Source organism: Hippoglossus hippoglossus, chromosome 13, assembly GCF_009819705.1.
Source record: "Hippoglossus hippoglossus isolate fHipHip1 chromosome 13, fHipHip1.pri, whole genome shotgun sequence".
Taxonomy (NCBI): Eukaryota; Metazoa; Chordata; class Actinopteri; order Pleuronectiformes; family Pleuronectidae; genus Hippoglossus; species Hippoglossus hippoglossus.
The window spans coordinates 26,445,114-26,458,825 of NC_047163.1; the positions used below are offsets into that span (position 1 = coordinate 26,445,114).

At 40.7% G+C, this 13,712-nt stretch overlaps 2 protein-coding genes across 4 annotated transcripts in view; both read left to right on the forward strand.

Moving 5' to 3' along the window:
- acsl3a (acyl-CoA synthetase long chain family member 3a) overlaps positions 1-8,455 on the forward strand; it is a 35,161-nt gene extending 26,706 nt beyond the window's left edge. For all 3 annotated transcript variants that reach the window (XM_034605418.1, XM_034605419.1, XM_034605420.1), the window contains exons 9-15: positions 1,648-1,787; positions 1,934-2,106; positions 3,422-3,496; positions 3,965-4,153; positions 4,543-4,657; positions 6,775-6,932; positions 7,057-8,455. In XM_034605418.1, the coding sequence (XP_034461309.1) occupies positions 1,648-1,787; positions 1,934-2,106; positions 3,422-3,496; positions 3,965-4,153; positions 4,543-4,657; positions 6,775-6,932; positions 7,057-7,214 (1,008 nt within the window). In that variant the 3' untranslated portion in view covers positions 7,215-8,455. The remainder of the gene's footprint in view (positions 1-1,647; positions 1,788-1,933; positions 2,107-3,421; positions 3,497-3,964; positions 4,154-4,542; positions 4,658-6,774; positions 6,933-7,056) is intronic.
- A 2,994-nt stretch (positions 8,456-11,449) lies between these two features.
- Positions 11,450-12,985, forward strand: kcne4 (potassium voltage-gated channel, Isk-related family, member 4). Its single transcript, XM_034604941.1, has 2 exons — positions 11,450-11,524; positions 12,199-12,985. Exon 2 carries the CDS (start codon positions 12,239-12,241, stop codon positions 12,773-12,775), a length of 537 nt encoding a protein of 178 aa, XP_034460832.1. The 5' UTR covers positions 11,450-11,524; positions 12,199-12,238; the 3' UTR covers positions 12,776-12,985.
- The last annotated feature ends 727 nt before the right edge of the window (positions 12,986-13,712 follow it).

The window sequence follows — 13,712 nt, forward strand, 5'->3', positions numbered from 1 at the left end:
ACACACCCACACCCTCAGGGACCAGCTGGTTTTTATTGGTTTTAGTTCTTTGTGCCTTGTTCATTAAACCGAGTCCAACTCTGCTTTGGAAGATGAAGTGTTCTCGACATGCGGGTTTCAGTTGTCTTCACTTATGTTCCTTTGGCAGAAGGAAACCTGAGAGGGTACAAAATAATACCAACTGCTTTGATTGACAGTCCTGGTCTGCAGCACCATCCTCTTCCTATCACCAGCTCAGCCCATTTCATCAAGTGTATCTCTGACTTGGAAAGCTGAGCCAAATTCTCACTCAAACCTGCAAACACTATGTTAACACTTTTATAAGGTCCCTTCATATTATCCCCTGCCCATCATACATAGATGTTGGCCAACTTTTAGTCTCTTTTAGTTGACTGTCACTCACATTCACCAGCCTACATGTAAAGCAACAAAGCTCAGATGAACCCACTGTATTGCACGTCCAGCATTAACCAGAGCCAGTTAAGTGGTTTCTATCATTTCACTACAAAAGAGTTCAATATTTCTTTAAGTTTGATGCCAAAACAGAGTTAGACTTGAATGCTAATGTGGCTGTTTTGGTAGATTTTTTGCTTAATGTTTAAACAGTTGGCAATTTTTGCCATTTTCAAGAGCTGGTGGGGTCCAGGGCAAAAAGGGGGATCATTTATTTTCACTATATCTTCATCCAAACTTAACACACTGACAGAATGTTTGACAATTTTGCTCCTGAATTTCATACACTTCCTGTAATAAAACATGGAAAAAATAAAAAAAACTTGTCAAATGGGGTCCAGTTTGAGTCAGTTAAGGGGTCTTTGAAGTGCAAAAGTTTGAGAACTACTGAACTAGAGATATATGGTGGCTTTTTTTTTACTGATTAGAGACTTCTCTTCTGTTTTTGCATGTTTTGTTTTGTTTATTATTATTTATTTAACCGACCCAGAGTTTCACTTTTGTGGATTCCTTTAGCTTTCCTCTGGTTTTGTATGTCACTTGTTGTGATTAATCCATTGGGGGATGTTACACTGTTATGCAACCCAATGCATGTGCTTCACATTGTACTAATTTGTTCCTCTGGACTGGTTGTATGGACATGTTGGACTCGTGATTTTACGATGTGCTTGTTCTGTTCTTGAAACATTCTGTTCTTTATGAACTCTGATCCCTTTTAAATATTTATATCAGGCACACAAGACGTTAAAAAATGGAATCGAAATTCCTTTCAGAGCTGGGACTACAGACTAACAGAAATCTCAGTTTCCTGTAGTTACCCTTACAAATCTTTAATATCCCCACAGTAAAAATTGTTTGGGTTCAAAGACATTCAAAAGTGTCACAATGGCGATGTCCCTGCAGGACCTTTTATCTCTCAAACTCTTCACTCGACAGATCCAAAACATCACTGACCAAATTTATTATCATATGTTGTCAGACTGTCACTTTTTCTTTTTTTTTTGCATTTACAATTAATCTCTTCATCCCTCTTTCTCATCTTATCTTCCTCTGCATTAGTCTTGCCTTTTGTGTTTTTTTTTTTTTTTTATAGTTTTCTATTTTTATTCATTCTCATCTCAGTACATACGTATCTCTTCACGTGTATCTTTCTCTGTATCTCACCTCCGTCCCTGTCCCCCTTCCCGAGTCCAGGAGATCATGGATCGCATCTATAAAAGTGTGATGACCAAGGTCGAGGAGATGAACTGTATCCAGCGAACACTCTTCATTCTGGCGTACAACTACAAGCTGGAGAAGCTCAGTGAAGGATACAGCACACCTCTATGTGACAAGTACGTAGAGAGATGATACAGGTGCAGAGAGAGCCTTTCGAGAGTTTGTAAAAGTCATAGAGGTTCTTAAACCAGTCAAAGATCAGTTTTTTTTATTCTTCAAATGCACATATCATCCTCCCTCGTCTATCAATTTGTCCATCCAGGTTCGTGTTCAGGAAAGTTCGCTCTCTGCTGGGAGGTCAGACGCGGGTGTTGCTATCAGGAGGAGCGCCGCTCTCCGCAGCCACACAGCGCTTCATGAATGTGTGTCTGTGCTGCCCAGTGGGTCAGGGATATGGCCTGACGGAGACATGCGGCGCTGGAACCATCAGCGAACGTAAGCAGAAATATATATATATGCATATAGTAGTACAACTAACACCAATTGACTTTCAGTAATCAAATCAATAGGCAACAATAATCAACAATAATAATCCAGCAAAACACAAATAAATAATATAATGTCTATCTATCAAATCCAAGGTTTAAACACTGCTGTACTTCCTGTTACTCAAGATATCAGTACACATTGTCAGAATACTGCTTATTTCAGAACATAACTTTGGTTCTCTGAATTGTAGACGGCTTCGAGAAACTATATTAAATATCTCATTAAATTTCACACAGAACTCTGTTTCTTTGAGTTGACCTTTTTGTTTCGATAGTAAAGTGAAAAGGTCAAAGTTTTTATTGAAACTCACTGGACGACAAGACAATGTGACTGATTTAGCTTTTCCTCGAGAAAAAGATAAAAAAAATGCCAGTAGACGAGGCCCAGAGGATGTAAAGTGAGTTCACATGTGCTGGAGTTTTGTAATTTAAAAAAGGCCAATTGTGTTGATGTCCCGTGTTTATGTCCTTGTTCAAGATAAAATCAGTGTTAGAATTTAAGTTAGTCGGTCCACCACATTTCAGCTATTACTGGATGGATTTTATGAGGATTTAAGTGGAAAATAATGCTGTTTACACATCCTGTGAGCAGAGATAAAAACTGTAGGACATGGAGGAGGGTATTTTACAGCAGGGGAAAATGGAAGGGAGGGAAATAACGAGAATATAGATTGTGTGTGGGTTGTAGTAAACAGAGAGGGGAGTAGGCGAACTGTTTTGAAAGAAGGATGCAGTTTGGAAAAATCAACACGGACAACAAGTCATTGTACACTGAGGATCCAGTTAGCATCAGGTTTTTAGCCTGTTGTGAAAATGCCCTTGTTGTTATGCAAAATAACACTAGAAGGTCACCCTCACAAAATGCAGGTGTTCCGTCAAGTTTCTCTGAAACAGGGAAATCATTTTTATTATCTTTTGACAGTGTGCATAAAAAATGCCGCTCATACAGTATCACTGCTGAGCATAGCTGTCCCAGTCATCTGTTTTGAACTATGCAGCTGATCCACTGGCTTTCATTACCGACACATTTGAGAAATCCTCCCAGCGTTTCCCAGGCAGACTAAACCAACAGAGTGGCCTGCTGCCCTGCTCTCCACTGCAGTCAGATGAGGCAGGAAAACACTGTTTTGTGGATACTCCTTTGGGATGGGGTTTCCATGGCGAGGGAACAAGTGAGGTCATGTTGCTATGGTAATGGATGTCATGCCTTGATGCTAGCGTGCTCCCTGATCCTGTGTGGGTGTGTGTGTTGTCTGTTTCAGTGTGGGATTACAGCACTGGGAGAGTGGGAGGGCCGCTGGTTTGCTGTGAGATAAAGCTCAAAGACTGGGTGGAGGGTGAGTGGCACTGGGCCCCTCCCAGCTACACACACTTCATCACACTCACACACACAGAAATATGATGAAATACAGAGTGTCAAACAGAAACATATTCAGTCCTTGTTGCTTTTCTTTCTTATTTGTCATTTTCATGCAAACACTTAAACCATTCGTTTCCACATTGGCCAGGTCAGTTAGACCATGAGTATTTCAGGAGTGATCATGTAGCCTCTTCATAACCTTGTAAGGAAAACATACCACTTTTCTCTCCACTCCTGCACAACTTCCATCTTTGAGATCATAACTCATTTTTATTACACTCTGTTAAATCTGGATGCTTATCAAGCTGAGTTTATTGCTTGCAGAGTAGAAACAGAATTTAGAGTAAACACGCTGTCACGTTTTTATCTACAAACATATATATTATTTTGCAGAGTTTTATTTTATTTGCATTGCATCCACGTGACGTTAACCCCCTGCTTTCAGGTTGTTACCATAGTACAGACAAGCCACATCCTCGAGGAGAGATTCTGATCGGTGGACCAAACGTAACCATGGGATACTACAAGAGCGAGGATAAAAACCAGGACTTCTTTGTAGACGAGAGCGGTCAGCGGTGGTTCTGCACAGGAGACATCGGAGAGTTTCACAAAGATGGGTGCCTCAAGATAATAGGTGAGGAAAGTCCAATGGATAAATTGTTAGATACGTGGTTGTGTGGATTATGAACACATGGTTTGATGGGCGCAGATAATCAATTTGAGGAAATTTTGATGTCACATTTTTCAACATTGGGCCTCACATTCCTGGATTTCATCCAGACAACCTCTCTGTTTCCATCCATCAGTCTGGCAGGAAACCTTTTACTTTACTTCCCAGAATTACTCCACACTGCTGTTTTACTTCAGTTCAGCCACAACGCTCAACTCCCCCGCCCCCCCCCCACCCCCCAATTCCCCAGCTTTCTTCCTTCTTTCAAAGATAGACACACATATCCACACTTGTATGCGTGCACTTGTACATACACATGTTGTTACAAGTAGGTGTCTCTGTTGTGTTTCCAGATCGTAAAAAAGACTTGGTGAAGCTGCAGGCAGGAGAGTACGTCTCCTTGGGGAAGGTGGAGGCCATGTTGAAGAACTGTCCTCTGGTCGACAACATCTGTGCCTATGCCAACAGGTGTGTCAGTGTTAGTGCACAGATTATAAATAAATCATAATATTTATTTTATTTTATTTTATTATCCACATCCTGAAATCCAGCTGTAAGAAAGTGTTGGACATTTTTAATAACTATGCTGCTCATGCTCGTTTGTGTTCACCTGGATGAAAAAAGAAAACCCACTGTAAGTAGCTGTAGTTTAGCCTCTTCTCATTATGTACTGAATGTTATAACTGCTCTCAATCATATTCTTACAGTCAGAACAAAAACAACTACAAGTGGTTTGGAAAGAGACACTTGTGACAAACTCGCACAGAATTATCATCCAACTCAACTGCAGCGCTGCTAAGCATTTTAGCCTCTTTTAGCAAGTTGTTGTGCTCATTCATTCATTAGCTTTACTGCACATCCTTTGAGGGTCGCAGGGATCAAATCCCAGCTGTCATTGGGCGAGAGGCAGGATACACCCTGCACAAGCCGTCAGTGAATAACAAGGCTGACATACAGAGACACACAACCTTCCACAGATACTGGCTTTTTCGAGTCGTCAATTAATCTAACCTGCATGTCTCTGGACTGTTGGAAGAAGCAGGCAAAATGTTTTAAATGGTAAATGGCCTGTATTCGTATCGCACTTATCTGGTCTTATCAACCACTCAAAGCGCTTTACAGTAGTCACATCCCCCACACATTCATACAGCGCATCTATACATAGAACTATCACCTGCCATTCATACACTGTTAGCACAGCCATCAGAGAGCAACTTGGTGTTCAGTATCTTTGCCCAAGGACACTTCAGAATTTTTGAATTTACTCTCACTACTTTCATCAATCAACAGCCTGTGGCCATTCACAACAAAACCGGGACTAGCTTAGTGCCAAGGCTACTGCTGTATAATCAGTTTTACCAAGCTGCAGGGCTTCTAGTGAAGTGTCAGATGTTATGTAGGACCATGAATCAGCCTTGAAATGTTTGTCAGAAAATTATTTCATTTGACAGACATCGTATGAGCTACAGGGCTGCACGTAGAGCAGAGAATAACTGACATTGAAACAGTTCAAAACAAAAACCTAAACACAGTCCTGTGACAAGAACGAACCATTTCTCATAACAGTAAAGGTTGATTCCCTCCATTATATTTCACTCCAACAAAGTCAGGAAAGACAGGCTGCTGTAAATATAAAAAAACTTACAAATCTGCTTTGCAAATGTTTTTTTGAAGTGTAAATGCATTCAGCATGTTCACTAAAGCCTAAGAGTTAAGCTAAAAACTTTAACAGTCAGTATCCAGCTAACTGTTTTCTAATACATTATATCAACTTGGTTTTCCTCTGTCCTCTAATGGCCAAAAAAACATCAGCCATTATCTTTATCACTTTATCCTGCCTATTATTTCAAATATAAAATCTTTGCCTTTGGGACAAAGCCGACAGATTTAACCGTGAATTTTCATATCCGAATCAGCAGCCGTGCAGAAATATCTATTAAGTGACTACCACCAGAAGCACATTCCCCATGTTGATAATCGTGATATATCAGTTGTGATAAAACCTTTTTAATGTGCAGAGCTTTCACACCAAATTGCTCTATATTGTGTCCAATTGGACCACTGCATTTCCGTTGGCTCTCAGCATCTGCCAAGTTGAGGTAGATGGAGAAAGGTGAATACATACTTTACATGCACACAGACAGAGATACCGTGCATGATAGTAAGATGTTAACATTATAACTGGTTTTCAAACTGATGCTGCCCTCTACCCTACTTGGTACCTCAGTAAGCAGTTCACCCTGAAAACCAAAGGTGCTTGAACTTTCTGACTCAGAATCTCAACATATTTGTTCAGCCTGAAATGTTTATTTGGTTCAGTGTCATAGTGCAACACATACTGTTTTTAAAAAATGTAGAGGTTGTGAGTTGTTCTCACTGTTCAGGCATGTGTTTGCTTTTCCTTTATAAGGGTTAGTGTCTCACTTGGTGAAGGATTGACGGTTCCTTCTCTGTATCACATGTATTTGCACATGTGTTTGTGCTCAATCACCAAATTCGGCTTAACTTTCACTTGCTGGAGACCATTGTGTCTTTATAAAGACTGTGTTTGACATCTCGTCCCCTCTCCCCTTCCCGCTCTGCAGTGATGAGACATATGTGATTGGCTTTGTGGTGCCCAATCAGAAGCACTTGCTGGCTCTGGCTGACCAGTATGGTATCCGAGGATCTCGGGAGGAGCTGTGCAACAGCAAGGCCATGGAGGAGCTGGTCCTCAAGGTCATCACTGAGGCTGCTCTCACTGGTAAGTAGGGCTCAAAGACTTGATCAGAGGTTGAGATACAAGCTGAAACGACAACTTGAAGTTCTTAGAACCGTCCAATATTTCATCTCCATTTGTATTGATGTTCCATTTTCTCCTGTTGCAGCCCAGCTCGAGCGCTTTGAGATTCCTCGCAAGATCTGTCTGAGTCCAGAACCTTGGACTCCTGAGACTGGATTAGTAACTGACGCATTCAAACTCAAACGCAAGGAGCTGAAAACACACTACCAGGATGACATTGAGAGAATGTATGGTGGGAAATGATGGCACATCGTTGTTGATTCTCAAAGCATAGACCAACACTTGACTGAGAAAAACTTCCACTGCTCTCTCACTTCTCCCCTCTGCTCCCTACTCCACCAGTAAAAGAGCCACAGTGACCTTAATCCGTGCTAAATCTTAATGTTCTTTAGATCTAAAGAAAGAAGGATAAGGGTTGGAGGTTGCAGTTTCCCCCTTTACTGTGCACTTATTTGAATTTGCAACTTAAAAGCAGGCTGAAAAAGAAAAAGAATCCCTGTCCGCTGCTGCTTTTCCCCTTATTTTAAATCCAGGTGTGTGACCTCTGTGTGGAGATCTTATTGTTCCAGATGTCAGTTATGAAACAGATCATGTGTGAGCTGATGTCGTCTGTTGAACTCCTTCCTGAGAGCCGCAGCAGAACCTCAGGTCGGTCAGGCAGGACTGTTACGTTGTCACTTTGTGCTCGTCCATGACACTCGATTGGTCTCAAAATGTTTCCTTTTTTTCATAAACCTTCTCCACTCTTTCTTTTAGTCTTTCCTGCAGGTTAGGAGACGGTTAACTCTTGATTATTATTATTTTTTTCATTATTTTTTTTATTTTTAAACACATTTTGTTTTCTGTGGTTTATTTTGTCTGCCACCCGCAGCCAGACTTTGACTCCCACACTCGTGGGACGTCTCTAACATCAGCACATCTTGATACCAAAAGCACAAAAGTCATTTGAGTGCAATGAGAGCAAGTTGGTAAAACACTGCAGTTTTTATTTTTCATTATTATCAATGTAGCTGTTGCTCCTTTTTTAGGAAAATTACAAAATTGCACCTTATGGGCTGATTTTCAAAAGAAAAGAAACAAAGAAGTTGTTTAGTCTACGGAGTTTTCCTACAATGAAAGAGTATACTTTTCTATGAGCTGCACAGGTTTGTGTGCACAAGAATACACAGATGAAATTATTGTGTAATCATTGTCATCTTTGATAAATCATAGTGCAATATGAAAATGTATCATTTCTGTCCCAAGTGAGGCAGTTGATTACAGATACGGTGTAAAAACTTTCTCAGTGAACATGGGTGCATCAGCTGGGAAATGATCACACTTTTACATGTCGATGTGTGTAATGCTAACATTTGTTTTGCAGAACTGTCATCACCGGTTTAAAGCTTTGTTAGCTATTTAAAGGTTCAGTATGTAGAATTTAGTGACATCTAGTGGTGGAGGTGCATGTTGCAGCTGAATACCCCTCACCTCACCCTCCCCTTCCAAACACGAAGGAGAACCTGTGGCAGCCTTCATGTGTTAAGTTTGTCCATTTTGGACTACTGTACAAAAAAAAAACATGGCGGCCTCCATAGAGAAGGCCCGCTCCAGATGTAAATATAAAGTAATTAAATACACAGGGCCCATTCAAGGGTAAAGAAAACAACAATACCTACAATTTAGGTGAACACACACTAGTGAGAACCTCACTAGGATTATTTATATTCATTTTCTGCCAATAAATCCTTTTCACCTAAATCTTACACACTGGACCTTTAAGTCATCCCTCATAATGTACTGTTGCCTTTTCTTTTGATTCTGTGTTACGCTTTTCTAATTCCTTACTGACTTTTAATTTGAAGTTTTTCTTTAGCTGTACATATGCTACATGTGTAGTATATTGAGCAGCGATCAGCAGAGGAAACACAAGTCCCTCCTTTATTTTAACTTCATGACCGTGGACCATTTTGAAGTTTCACTCGCTCTCTGTATCGAGAACCTGCCTTGTAACATAAGTGCATCCAACTATTTATTTGTAATTTTGCTTTTGTAAAATACTCAAATGAAGTAAATAAAGATTGTGTTTGGTCTACACGCACGAGTATTTCATTGTTTTATATTTCTGCCACAGTCACTGAGTCAAATGAGTGAAACACAAAGTGTTGATCACATTTAGTATTCAGATGTGAAGGCAGACCGATGATGACATTCATTCATGTCTGATCACCAGCTTAAGAGTGAAATCAGCCTTCACTGATTCAATAACAATGACTGATTGGAACCTAATTCAATTTAACCACTGATGCTCACCACTCATTACAGTTTTGAGGTGTGAATAATACTTGTCCTCGGCTGTCTGGTGGAAAGGGTGCAGTTCAGTCAGACTATTGAATTAAATCAGTCATTTGGAGATGATATTATATGAAAGTGCTATTCATATGGTGAAAAAAAAAAAAAAATCAACACTTTAATTGAATCAATAGCCTAATTTAATTACGTAATGTAAAGCAATAAGACACTGAACCCCCACTATATTTTCTCTATAAGAATATAGTGGTTTACTGGCCTCCTGTGTGAGTTGTTGGTCCAGGAGCGTGCTCATGCTTGTGCATGCGAGTTCCTCCTAATCACACCAGACCATCACAACATTAATAAAGTCCCACGGCTCCAGTGATGTAAACATGACACCCAGGTCGACATTCTAATTTTCACCTCTTCTCCACACGGTGACGTCTTTTAGAAAACACAAACACTGTGAACCCACGTTGGTGTGTCAGCTGCTCACCACGGTGCTGTTAAACCAGAGCCACCACGGCTACATCTTATTTTTATACAATCCATAGGTTGCACACTGCATGGCTATGCTAACTAGCTGCTAGCTGCCATACACGCTCACTAAGAGTGTGAAGCATCACTGTTTTAAAAACCTTTGTTTCCATAATCTGCGCTTTAACACATAATTTTGCTGCAGTGGAAAATAAGTAAAAAACGGTGACTAGCTGGTGAACAAAGTGGAGCATTTGGTATAGTGACAGATATATGGAATATTTGACTATCACCACGTGGCCAGAAACAACTAAATTAAGGAGTGGTGCCCTGGTCCGCTTCTTGACTCACACATTAAGACCGTCAAAATCGCAGCGCTGCAGTCCCCGATTCTGTTGCCTTTCTGTAACTTAACCTTCGTTTGAAGCAAAATTTAATATATTTATAAATTTCATAATAAACACAAAGAATTGATATTAACAGAAGGATAATGTTGCTCCATAGCTGCTATATGTGTTAGCATCTGTTTGCTGTTCACCCTGCCGACTGGACTGTTTCCACTGTGTGTGAAAAATCAGTTATTGCCGGTTTAAGTACTTGAAATACTCATTAAACATTATATATTCAGCTTGACTACATTTCAGAGGGAGATATTGTAATTTTAAACTCCACTATACTTATACAGCAAATGATTAAAGACTAGTGCCCAGCCTGTTTGTTAGTGCCTGGCTGGAGCCACTTGTCATGTCTGAGTTGTTATCACAAAAATTATCCTTCCATCTTTATCACACAAAATACACAACAAAAGCAAAGATTGCAGAAAAACACAGGTTTGTGTAGTAGAATTTTTTTTATTTCCTCTCCCATCAGTCACTCTACCACCACTCTACCCTGAACTATCATAATGTACATAAAGTAATACATAAATCAAGCAGACCCAACAGTAAAATGCTGCCAACACATTGAGTCTAATTTTGTATTAAAACATTTCAGTAACAGGGGAACAAGTATTTTTACTTTATACTTTTGCATTATGCATGAATACATTAACTTATGTGTGCATTGTTGTGTTGGCACTATCCTTCTGTAAAGGCTCTGGCTGTTCTGCAGACCTACAGTAAATGGTCAGAATATTTACTGGTACAGATGCAGTTTTCCTCTTGGAATTATGGTAAACCTGCCTCTCTCTCTGCATCACACTGGTGTTGTGTGCAGTGGTTGTCAGAAAATAAATCGGTTTTTTCTTGATTGTAGTCTGTCCATCATGATTTGATTCATAGGTTTTAGGTTAATTTGCAAGGAAATTGAAAAATCCTGTGTGATGAGATGAGGAGAGAAGATATTAAATGACATGCAGAGGCTTGATGGAGACTGGTCCTATGTGTGCACAAGCATCCTAAAACATTTTAAATCACTTTCTATGATCAGATTCTAAATTGTTTTTCTTTGTCAAATGTATTTCTCCATCGCATCCCCACAAAACATTTTTCTGTTGGACTCTAGAAATTATGTAATACTTCTTTAAAAAGTTACTGTTAAACATACCTATGTAATTAGTTGTTTTTTTATTAAGAATCCCCCAGAGGTGTCAGTGATGTTTCTTTATATGATTTCATTTTTTAACATGAGTTCCTTCGGGGCTTCCACAGCTACAGGACTCATCTTACAATCAGTCCCCGTCACGTGACTCGTGATGACGATCCAGGGTCTCTGTATAAATAACTTGATCCATTTGTTAGTGCTGCCAAACTCCAGAAGAGCTGCAAGAAGAAAGAAGCTGAACCAGAGACTTGCTCCTCACTTTGGTGAGTTGACACATCACAACATTACTGTTGTTTATAGACTATTGGATTTAGCTTGTATAGACTCATGTGTTTTGGGAAGACTTTTAGTAACTTTTTTAAACCACTGGGAAGTATTTCCCTTTAATATGAAGAGTACAAAAACACTAAATTACGACATAAGATACGAAAATTATATAAATAATATAATCGTATATGTTAAAAATACGAAGTTGTTTATTTGAGTAATTTTTCTTTTTTCTAACTTTATTCTCTCCTTCCTAAATTGAATTTTAAAATTACCAACAAGTCCTGAACTCTGTGTGTGTGTGTGTGTGTGTGTGTGTGTGTGTGTGTGTGTGCGCGTGTGCGTGTGCGTGTGTGTGTGTGTGTGTGTGTTGAATACAATTTTCTGGTGGACTGATCAACACTGTTTATCAATATTTGTGCGTTTTTCTCATTTTGCCGCCAGTGGATAAATGTCATCATCATCTACAAATGAAGGCTGAAAAGTCTAACGTACGTGATGTCACAGCTGCTGATGTATAGTGACTGTACACGTGTGTTTTTATGATATTTCAGCACTTTGTAAATAACGAAAAACACACAAAATTGGAATTATGTCCTTGTGCGTAAAGCGTGCGTAAAAGTGAACCAAAGTCCTCATACTAATGGATGTGCCTCTGTATCTTTTTCAGCGCAACTTTAAAACCATCCACGAAGTTTGCACCTAACAAAATGGACCATCCAGAAAACTCCACAGCGCCCCCCCTGCAGACGCAGAGCAGCGCCATCTCCCAGGCGGACAAGAGCGGCGGGAACGCGTACCTGTACATCCTGATCGTCATGTGTTTCTACGGGGTCTTCCTCTGCGGCATCATGCTCGGGTACTTCCGCTCCAAGCGGCGCGAGAAGAGGAGGATCAACATCTTCACGCGCCTCGTGCACGAGGAGGAGCAGCGGGAGTGGGGCGCGCTGCCGAAGAAGCACAGCCTCACCTTCCCCGTCCCCGCCGCGTCGGGACTGCGCTCCGTGCACGTGTCCCTGCCCTTCTGCAGTAACCACGGCAACCACTTCGGACACCTGCAGTGCGAGGACGCGCTGCCCTCTCCGCTGGCGTGCGCGCTGTTCACGGAGCAGAGTAGCGTCAGCTCCCTGTGCTCCTCCGCGGACACGCGCTTCGCCATAGAGGAGGAGTCGGACAGCGGCACAGCGGAGGAACCAGAGGAGAAAACGAAGGGAGGCTCGGACAAAAGAGGGGACGACTCAGGCTGAACTCCCTGAGAGACGGCGCGTGGTCCATCCAAACAAGAGGAGAAAAATCAGCTGGAGAGAAGATCAGGAGGCTGTGAGGCGTCTTCCCCCAAAACAACCCAACCAGAAATCATCTATTCTGCAATAAAAACTTTGATCAATAACATCATGATCTGGCCTCAGGCCTGGACAAAGTCACACAAGGGTGGCCAGTGAGAAGTGTTTTAAATCTTAAACAACTAACAACTACACTGGTCTTTTTTATATGCTTTATGTTGGGATAATGTATAACTCATATCTCACTCAATACATAGTGAAAGTAATAATTCACTTCAGTCAGTACTTTATTTATCCCTGCATGGGTGGTCGGGTGCAGCAGCTCAGGTCATCACACATGTTAAATAGGTGAGGAGAGAAAAAAATGCTAAATGCTTCATCACAAAGTCAAAACAGTCAAATGACGTGTACTCAAAAAACGACATCATTACAAATCTACAATAATAAGAGTGCTAAATATGAATCTAAAAAATAAACTGTACAGAATAATTAATGATCTTTTAGAATCAACCTTAACTATATCCAGTCATATCAAACATGTTATTATTGCACAATAAGACTATGCCTCATTTTGGTGGGGACCCCTCCCTGCTGGAGCCCCTCCACCCTCCTGACGCCACACTGAGGAGAAGCACCTCACTGGTTTGGTCGGATGACTCACCCTGCAGGGGACTGAGTGGGAGACTGTTGCTTTTTTGTTTTTTTGGCTGTTTGGGCTGAACTTGACTCGCTCTTGCCAACGTGGTCTCGAGTATTGAAATGTACCTGGAACCCACTTGAAAGATTGAACTAAAGTGTTTGTTTGTTGTGGCTTCATAACGAACAAGCAGTTCATACACAGTCGATGATGTAGGTTTACTTGATGGAAGAAATGCACTGTACATATGGTTTGTATTTGTCA